General features: G+C 23.7%; 2 protein-coding genes across 2 annotated transcripts; one reads left to right on the top strand and one right to left on the bottom strand.

Annotated features, from left to right (window-relative positions):
• Positions 1–53: 53 nt before the first annotated feature.
• On the bottom strand, positions 54–5443 carry LOC122511181 (ras-related protein Rab-39B). The gene is made up of 3 exons (XM_043626286.1): positions 5144–5443; positions 4424–4533; positions 54–1470 (listed from the first exon to the last, which is right to left on the bottom strand). Exons 1-3 carry the CDS (start codon positions 5249–5251, stop codon positions 1032–1034), a joined length of 657 nt encoding a protein of 218 aa, XP_043482221.1. The 5' UTR covers positions 5252–5443; the 3' UTR covers positions 54–1031.
• A 176-nt stretch (positions 5444–5619) lies between these two features.
• Positions 5620–10587, top strand: LOC122511174 (probable ATP-dependent RNA helicase DDX55 homolog). The gene is made up of 7 exons (XM_043626269.1): positions 5620–6049; positions 6136–6243; positions 6455–6727; positions 6949–7307; positions 7424–7621; positions 9710–10406; positions 10478–10587. The coding sequence occupies exons 1-7, from the start codon at positions 5951–5953 to the stop codon at positions 10520–10522; spliced, it is 1779 nt and encodes a 592-aa protein (XP_043482204.1). The 5' UTR covers positions 5620–5950; the 3' UTR covers positions 10523–10587.
• The last annotated feature ends 69 nt before the right edge of the window (positions 10588–10656 follow it).

The raw sequence follows: 10656 nt of genomic DNA, 5'->3' as shown, positions 1-10656 counted from the left end.
TTACTTTTTTTTACAAGAAGATTAGATCTTCTTCTCAGTCTGACATTTAACAATTTCTTTCCTTTGAACATTCGACAATGATCGGTTAAATATTACAAGAGTGCTACATTTAATTCTACATCAATTGTTGTATTACATAATTTTTATGTATAGATCAATTGTTTTTAGGAGAAAAATATTCTGAGAGAATATAATTTAGTAAATAGTAAATTTTTTTTCTTATTTTTGTTAATTTTTTCAAGTTTCATTTTTTATATTCAACTTTTTTTTTCCTTTTTTTCTTTCTATATTTTTATTTCTCTCAGTAAACTTTTCTAATTTCAATGTCCAGTCCTGGTAACAATATCGTGAAGCGCTTATTCTTCCTATTCTAAAAATTGTTAAATATTACAAAGATTTTCCAAGTATAAAATATTTGTTACAAATAATGTATATTATCTTGATTTACCGAATTCAATCAAGTTTTAAAATTTTTTCGGATTATGCGATAAAAAATTAGAAATTATCATTTTTTTAACGTAGACTTAAATTATTCTTTTCTACAATTAATGAAAATAGTCTTCTTTGAATTTTATAGATTAATCAAAGTAGATAACAGAATTTTTTTCTTAAAAAGATTTTTTTCATTTAGTCTTAAAAAATCATGTAACTATCTTAGATTATTTGTACAAACTATATACAAAAATCAATATCTATTTTTATACACAATGATCGATAGTTTAGTGTTTGTGTGTATGTGTGTGTTTGTGATTTTTTTGTTCAATTCGATTTTTTTGAAGAAACAGAATCGAGACACAATTTTCTCAAAACATGCAATTTTTTTGGGGAAATAAATATTTATGGTAATTCTTCATAAAACTGAGGAAAGTTGCCAAAAAGAAAATGGAGCAAGCTACAAAAAAAATTTTGTATGGCTTGTAATCAGTCATTGTGTTTAATCGCAAATTTTTTTTTTTTGAAAATAATTTGCGATAAGTCAAGATTTTAGTTGATTCGTGTTTTTTTTCATCTTCTTTTCGTTGAAAATTGACTTAGCAACAAGAACTTTTCGCTGGTTCAGCTTCGACTAGATTAAAATCTAAACCACTTGGTCTGGCATATCCGGTTTTAATACCGTCCCAACCGTCTTCAATTTTATATTCACCAGTTTGTATTCTATTAAATACTTCTTGGGTGACTGAACGAAAAGCATCTTCAACATTAACTCCACTTTTTGCACTTGTTTCGATGTGATGAATTCCATGTTGATCGGCGAAAGCTCTTGCTTCTTCTTTCGAAACTTCACGTTGAGCACCATTCGTTACTAAATCGAGTTTACAGCCAACGAGTGCAAAGACCGGACGATTTGGTTCAATGTGTCGGCGAGCTTCCATCATCCACTGGGGTATATGCTCGAAACTTGCCCGATTACAAACATCATAAACAAGTAGAGCTCCCACTGAATTTCTATAATATGATTTTGTAATTGATCTGAAATATTTGTGAATAATTTATTAGTATTTTTAATTTTTTCCGAGAATAGATTTAATTTAATTCTCTTGCAGGGTTGCCACAGGTCAGGGAATTCAGAAAAAAGTCAAGGAAATTAGAATTAGTCAGGGACAAGTCAAGGATTTTTATTAAAAGTACTGGAAAAAATTAAATTTTTTAGAATTTATATTAAAATTCTGAATTTTGGTGTCCTTTTTGTTTGTCTCATAAACTATGAAATTGCCAAGAATTCTAATACAAAACCTTCAATTTTTTCTATTTCTGACAATAATTTCTTTTTAAATAACTTAATATTCTTGAAGAACTATCATAAAATTATTATTTATAAATTATTTAATGAATAATTTTACTTAAAAATTTGTAAATTAATTGGATTTCAAAAGAGTTGCGTTTACAATCTTCATAAATAGATGAATTTCAAAGGTTTCAAAAGTGATAAACTTCTTTGCATCAATTCAATTATGTTCAAAAATTAAAAAAGAATTCTCGTCAAAATTCAATTATCTTTATAAATAATAAAATTCTTGGCAAAATTTCAATTATTTTCAAAAATTTTCCTCATTTCAATTATTTTTAATATCTATTTTAATAAAAATTTTCCAAAAGCATTCAATTATTTAAACAAACTTTTAATAAAAATTTCACAAGAATTCAATTACTTACCAATTTTTTATAAATTTCTCCGCACTAATTCAATTATTTTTAATTCTTTAATGATGTTTCTCGAAAGAATTCAAATTTATTCAGAGAATTGAAATAAATAGTTTTGAGAAATTCAATTATTTTGAAAAATTTAAAGAAAATTCTTCTAAAAATTCTATTATTTAAAATAATTTTGACAAAATTCTTTACAAGATTTAGTTAATAAAATTTCAATTTTAAAACAACTTTCCTGTTCAATTAAATTATTTTCAATACAATTCTTCTTAAGAATTCAATTATTTAAAAAAATTTGAATAAAATTCTTCGCAAGAAATCAATTATTTTCATAAATAATAAAATTTTTCTCGAGAATTCAATTATTTAAAAAAAATTTCATAAAATGCTTTATAAATTTGAAAAATTATAATAACATTGATCATAGAATACAATTATTTTCGTAAAATATAACAATCTTCCTAGGAATGCAATTATTGTTAAAAATGTTTGTAAAAATCTTTGAAACAATTCAATTTTTTTCTAAAAAAATAAAATTCTTCGAAGCAATTCAATTATTTAAGAAATTTGAATAAAATTCTTCAAAGGATTTCAATTCTTTTCAAAAATAACATTTTTCACAGAAATTCAATTATTTAAAAACAAAATTTAATAAAATTCTTCGCAAAATTTCAATTATTTTCAAAAAATTTCCTCATTTCAATTCTTTTTAATATCTACTATTTTAATAAAATTTTCCAAAAGCATTCAATTATTTAAACAAACTTTTAATAAAAATTTCACAAGAATTCAATTATTTTTAATTTTTTAATGAAGTTTTTCAAAAGAATTCAAATTTATTCAGAGAATTGAAAAAATAGTTTTGAGAAATTCAATTATTTTGAAAAATTTAAAGAAAATTCTTCTAAAAATTCTATTATTTAAAATAATTTTGACAAAATTCTTTCTTTTAATGAAATTTCTGGATGGAATTTAATTATTTTCAAAAACTTTTATAAAATTCTAAGAAATTCAATTTTTAAAAAAAATTTGAATAAAATCCTTTACAAGAAATTAATTATTTTCATAAATAATAATATTTTTCTCCGGAATTCAATTATTTTCACAAATGAAATTCTTCACAGGAATTCAATTCTTTCAAAAAAGTTGTAATAAAATTGATTTTCAAGAATTCAATTATTTAAGAATTTTCAATAAAATTCTTCCCAAGATTTCAATTCTTTTCAAAAATAACATTTTTTACAAGAATTCAATTATTTAAAAAAAATTTTAATAAAATTCTTCGCCAAATTTCAATTATTTTCAATTTTTTAAGTAAATTTCTCGATAGAATTTAATTATTTTCAAAAACTTTTATAAAATTCTGAGAAATTCAATTTAAAAAAAAAAAATTTAAATAAAATTCTTCACAAGAAATTAATTATTTTCATAAATAATAATATTTTTCTCCGGAATTCAATTATTTTAACAAATGAAATTCTTCACAGGAATTCAATTCTTTTAAAAAAGTTATAATAAAATTCGTTGCAAGAATTTAATTATTTTTTACAAATAACAGAACTTATCGTAGAATTTAATTTATTTTTTATACAATTTTAAATGAAATGATAGAAAATTGCCTTTATTCTTAAATTTTTTTTTAAATTCGCCGAAAGATTTTAATTATTTTTAAAAATTTTGATAAAATTCTTCATAAAAATTCAATTTTAAGAAATATTCAATTATTTAATAAATTATTTATTTTTTATTTAAATAATTGAATTCACAACAAATGTTCTAATAAAAATTGATTAAAAAATGAATTTTCCTTAAAATTTTAAATTATAATTGAATATTAAAAGCATTATAGCGTGAATTTTTAGAAATAATTGAATTTTGAAAAGGGTTGAAATTAAAATCTTTGAAAATTTAAATTTATAGTTACAATATTCTTATGATATAAAATAATGATTTTATCACTCTGTCATCTTAAATTTATTATAAAACATGAGGAAAAAGACTCGGAGTGATCAATTTCTTCATGTTTTATAACAATATTCTCATATAAGTTATTGAATTTCAAAAGGCTTGAATTTTAAATATTGATTTAAAACAGAAGTTATTTATAAAATAGAATAATTTTACAATTGAAGAAATTCGTAAATAAATGTAATAGAGCATTTTTTGGAGTGAATCAGAATATTCTTCAGGGTCAGGGAAAAAATCAAAATTTTGTCTAGAAATCAGGGAAAAATAAAATAAAATTTTTGTGGCAACCCTGTCTTGCTCTAATTACCTAAATCTTTCCTGTCCGGCAGTGTCCCATAATTGTAATTTAATTCTCGTGCCATCTTTCACCTCAATTAATCGTGCAAAAAAATCCACACCGACAGTTGGATCCGACAGCTAAAAATAAAAAAAAAGAATAAATTTCGCATATTCCAGGGAAATGAGTTAAAATTTAATTATTCAATGAACTTTCTCTTTACATGCATAAAAAAAGGAATAATCTAATATTTTAACTTCTATAGTAATTAAATAAAATAAGTATTTCATTTTAGAAAATATTCTCCAAGCTCCAATATTTCTCTAAACATTTCCTATTGTTTGACTCATATTTATTCGAGTGAAAAATTCTGATTACAATATAGTAATTTATAATCTAATTCTTTCGCGAATTTAATCTCTCAAACGACTTTGATGTAACTAACAAAAGATAACTAATAGAAATGAAAGTAAGTCAATTTTTAAATTAAATTCCATTGTGATAACATGAAAAGAAAATTGTATTTTTGAATTGACACATAAAGTGCGTCATATTTCATATCAAATGTGAATAATTGTACAAATTATGTTAAAATGGTTAAAATCATGAATCATGCAGGGAATTTAACATTTTTTATCGGGTGGGAGAAAAATGGGAAAATTTTATATTTATACAATCAAGGGCATGTTTTTCATTTTTTTTTTTTTTTGAAAATTAGAGCAGAAGACAAAAAAAGCACTGCGTACATACCTCAGCGAATTTGCCATCGGTGAAATATTTAAGTAGAGAGCTTTTACCAACTGTACTGTCACCAATTAAAATAAGACGAAATTGATAATCAAAGATTGGTTCCACCATTTTGACGTGATTTTTGTTATATGAACAAAAAAATGAATTGTTTATTATAAAATCACGTTCAGTAAAACATTTTCAAATGCGTAATTCTCAATTGCGAGATTTCGAATGATCTCTCAGCTGACCGTGTATATGCGTACATATAGTACATTTTACATTCAACGCCAACACAGACGTAAATAATGGTAAGCCAGTGACAAAGATCAACTTTCTGTTACCCAGGAGAATAATATGGAGAAGAAACGCCAGATGCCACACACAAAGTCACAAAAAAATTATGGTGAATTCATACGCGCATTTTGCTGCGCATTTTATAGCAGACGACAAATTTGACAATCAGCTGTTCATACACTCCATGCGTTTGATTGTTGTCACTTCCCCAAGATTTTTAGTTTTGTTTTTTATATTTTTTACTCAACCTTGTATGTTTTCCAAGTTCGAAATTTGCACAAAATTCAAGAACTATATTTCATTAATATCGTGATATTGATTCTGATCATTAGCACTTTTTTTTACATTCGAAAAGTGTAGTTTACATTTTGTTCGTTGAGCAATTCTTGGCACAAAGTTTCCTCTGTGGTGAATGTGGTGAATTTGTAAATCTCGTAAATTGTGTTTGATTTTTGAGATATGGTTTGTGGCCTTTATTTTGAATGCAACACGTTTTTTTAATAAACAAAGTATTTTTTTTAATAGTTTATAATGAAAGCTCGAAAATGGAACGAATTGGAGGTGACTTTGAGCGATTCTGTTTTGAAAACACTTCGGAATTTGAAATTTCACACGATGACACCGATACAGGTAGGACTTTAAAAATTTTTGGGTAAAATTATCAAAATTGAATTTTTTGATTTGAAAAAATTCAACAATTGATTGATAATTTGCAGGCGGCTTGTATACCATTGTTATTGAAGGGAAAGGACGTTGCTGCAGAAGCAGTGACAGGTAGTGGGAAAACATTAGCTTTCTTGGTGCCAATGTTGGAAATATTGCAGGTAATTGTTTTCAACAAATTGAACCTACTAATTGAATTTTGAACAAATTGAACAATTACTGTCAATTTAATAACAAAGGAATTTAATAGAAATTTAAATTTTGTCTTGAATTTATTTTCAAAATGCTATATTTATTTATTTTTAGGCACTGATAATAATTGCTGTAATATCGTAATTATTATATTGTTATAATTTTTATTAATTGTTGTAGAAAAGGAAAGAAGTGTGGAAACCACAGGAAATTGGTTCTATAATAATTTCACCAACCAGAGAATTAGCCACACAAATTAGCGACGTCTTGTCTAATTTTCTCGAAGAGATTTCGAATTTGAAACAAATTCTTCTTGTTGGAGGCACCACTGTTCGAGAGGATGTTGAAAGACTTCGAAAAGGTGCGAATATTATTGTTTGTACGCCTGGAAGATTAGAGGATTTATTGACAAATTGCAAAGAAGTGAATCTAATTATTGGTGTCAAATCTTTAGTAAGTAATTTTTATTTAAAGCAAATTTTATTCGTGGCAAATCTTACTTAAAGAAAATTTTATTCAAGGCAAATTTTACTAAAAGAAAATTTTATTCAAGGAAAATTTTATATATTCAAAGGAAATTTTATACTCAAAGTAAATTTTATTCAAGGAAAATTTTATTCAAAGTAAATTTTATTTAAATTTTATTAAACAAATTCTATTTGCGTTTCCAATAGGAATTGCTGGTCCTCGATGAAGCGGATCGTCTACTAGATTTAGGTTTCTCCGAAAGTATCAATGCAATTTTGAGCTTTTTACCACGACTCAGAAGAACTGGATTATTTTCAGCTACTCAAACAAAAGAATTACAGCAATTAATAAGAGCGGGTTTGAGAAATCCAACTCTGGTCGCGGTCAAAGAAAAATCCAGTATCTCAACTCCAGTTAATTTGAGTAATAATTACACAATAGTGAATGCCGAAAATAAACTCTCAACAATGGTGGAATTCATTAAAAAACAAGGTTTCAATAAGAAGTACATGATATTTTTTTCAACCTGCGCGTGTGTCGATTACTTCAGTCATGTTCTGACAGCGTAAGTTATTTTTTAATTCATTAAATTTGGAAAAATGTTTTCCCAATAAATAATTTATTAAATTTTAAATGGATTAATATAAACACAATAAATATAAAATATATTTCCAATTACAGATTACTACCGTCTTTTAAAGTATTAGCACTTCATGGTAAAATGAAAAATAAAAGACACAAAATATTCGGAGAATTTCGAAACATTGAAAATGGTCTATTGGCTTGTACGGATGTAATGGCTCGTGGTATTGACATTCCAGAAGTGGATTGGGTTTTACAATTTGATCCTCCCTCGACTGCGAGTAGTTTTGTACATAGGTGAGATAATAATTTCCGTATTAATTATTATTATTATTATTATTCCGTATTTATTATTTCAATTAATTAAATTTTGCATTTGAATAAAAATTACAATTCCATGCTTCTAAACTAACTAACTTTTTTGAAGAATTTTTTTAAATTTCGTGAAAATAATGCAGTTTTATTTTAAGTGGAAATTTTTTAAATAATTGAAATTTACGAAGAATTTTATCAAAAACTTTTGAGAATAATTAATTATTTAAGAAAAATTTTTTTACAACTTTTTTAAATAATTGAATTCTTGCGAAGAATTTTACAATTTATAAAAAATAAGTGAATTTTTTGAAAACAATTATATTATAAAATGTTGAAAATAATTGAAATTAATCGAATAATTTTATCAAAAAAGTGGAAAAAATAATTTTTTTAGAGAATTTTTAAAAAATTTTTTGAATATAATCGAATTCAATTAATATATTTAAAATTAATGGTATTTTTTTTAGAAATTTTATTAAAATTGTATTAAAAATAATTGAATTCTTGCGAAAAATTTTACAATTATAAAAATAATTTAATTGTTCAGAAGAATTTGATTAGAATTTTTGAAAATAATTGAATGTTTTGAAAAGAATTTTATTAAAAATTTTAAATATAATTGAATTTTCTTAGAAAAATTTAATTACAATTTATAAAAATAAATGAATTTTTGCAAAGAATTTTACAACTTATAAAAATAATTGAATTCTTACAAAAAATTTTACAATTTATAAAAATAATTGAATTCTTGCGAAGAATTTTATCAGAATTTTTGAAAGTAATTGAATGTTTTGAAAAGAATTTTATTAAAAATTTAGAATATAATTGATTTATTTAGAAAAATTGTATTAAAATTTATAAAAATAATTGAATTCTCGCAAAGAATTTAACAATTTATAAAAATAATTGAATTCCCGCAAAAAATTTTACAATTTATAAAAATAATTAAATTCTTGCGAAAAATTTTACAATTTATAAAAATAATTGAATTCTTGCGAAGAATTTTATCAGTATTTTTGAAAATAATTTAATGTTTTGAAAAAGATTTTATTAAAACATATAAAAATAATTAATTTTTCTTAAGAATTTTATAAAAACTGTTGATAATAATTGAATATAATTAATATTTTTAAAAATAATTGTATTTTTGCGAGAAATTTTTTTTACTAATAATGAAAATAATTAAATCCCTGAAAAGAATTTTAAAATTTATAAAAATAATTGAATTTAATTAATATTTTTAAAAATAATTATATTGTTTCGAGAAATTTTATTAAAATTGAATTAAAAATAATTGAATTCCTCCGAAGAATTTTATTATTAATGAAAATAATGGAATTTCTTTGAAGAATTTTTTATTTATGAAAATAATTGAAATCCTGCAAAAAAATGTTATCCAAATTTTTGAATATAGTTGAATTCTTTAAGGAAATTGAATTGAAAATGCTGAAAACATAGTTTTTAAATTCTATAAAAAGTAATTAAATTTTTCAAGAATTTTATTTAAAAATTGAAATACCTAATTAAATTTTTATAAACAATTTGTGTCATTTTCTAATTTTTATGAAAAATAATTTAAATAACAAGAAATTTTCTTGAAATTTTTAAAAATAAATGAATTTTTAAAATAAATTATACAGACAATTTTAGAAATAATTGACTTTTTGAAATTAACTCAATTTTAGAATTGTTTGAATTATTTTTTAAATAATTAAATTTTGGAATTATAATTGAAATTTCTTAAGTTTTAAAGAAGATATTTGAATATTCTTCAAGATATTTATTAAACGTCTTAAAAATTAATGAATTTTTTAAGGTATTTTACAGAAAAAAAGATTTTAAAGACCAGAAGGAAACGCGAAGGAAAAAATTTAAATAATTGAATTTTTCCAAATACTTAACTATTTACAAAAATAATTGAATTGTTTCAATGAATTTATTAAAAATTAGAAAAGAATTGAATTCTTTCATGAAATTTTATTAAAATTGTATTGAAAATAATTCAAGTCCAGCGAAGAATTTTCTCTTTAAAAATTAATTTAATTTCAAATTCATTCAATTATTTTTCAGATGCGGAAGAACTGCGCGAATTGGTAACGAAGGAAGCGCCATTCTTTTTCTTCTAGAATCCGAAGATGCGTACATAGATTTCATTAAAAGAAATCAAAAAGTAGATCTCAAAGAAATGAAGACAGAAGTCTCTGACAATTTCGCGACAAAATGTCTAAAGACAATGAGGAATCTACAAAGAAACGACAGACTTTTATTCGACAAGGCAATTCGATCTTTCGTCTCGTACACTCAATATTATCAGAAACACGAATGTCGTTTAATTTTAAGACTCAAGGATCTTGATTTAGGCAAAGTTGCAATGAGTTTTGGTCTATTGAAAATGCCAAGAATGCCGGAATTAAAGGGCTTGGATTTGTCATCATTTGAGGGGGAGAACATTGACATTAACACGATAAAGTACAAGGATAAGCAGAGGGAAACGAGTAGACTGGAGAAATTGAAAGAATTCAAGGAAACGGGTATTTGGCCGAGTAAGAAAATGCGAAAAATGAAAAAAACAGAACCTTGGTCGGAGGCGAAGAAAAATAAATTAGATCATCAGGAGAGAAGAAATATTCGACGGGAGAAGAAGAAGAAGAAAATGGAAATGAATCCAGATTCGATTAAGAAGAAGCGAAAAAAGGGGATTAGTGAGGAGGATATGGCAGAATTGGCTAAGGACGTCGCTCTTATTAAGAAATTGAAGAAAAAGAAGGTAATTTTTTTTTTTCGTTTTAATTTTATTTGAAATATTTAAATTCTCTATTTATGCAAATTTTGTTTCAGATTAGCGAACAGGAATTTGATTCTGCGTTTGGAATTGAATCCTAAATGTTGGGAATTTATCAAATTGTTATGTAATATTTTTATTATTAAACAGACGATCAAGTTAAAAATTGTTTTATTATTTAGCAGACGATCAAGTTAAAAATCGTTTTCTTATTTAACAAACGATCAAGTTAAAA

Source organism: Leptopilina heterotoma, unplaced genomic scaffold, assembly GCF_015476425.1.
Source record: "Leptopilina heterotoma isolate Lh14 unplaced genomic scaffold, ASM1547642v1 Lhet_81, whole genome shotgun sequence".
NCBI lineage: Eukaryota > Metazoa > Arthropoda > Insecta > Hymenoptera > Figitidae > Leptopilina > Leptopilina heterotoma.
This window is presented reverse-complemented; position numbering and strand designations above follow the sequence as displayed.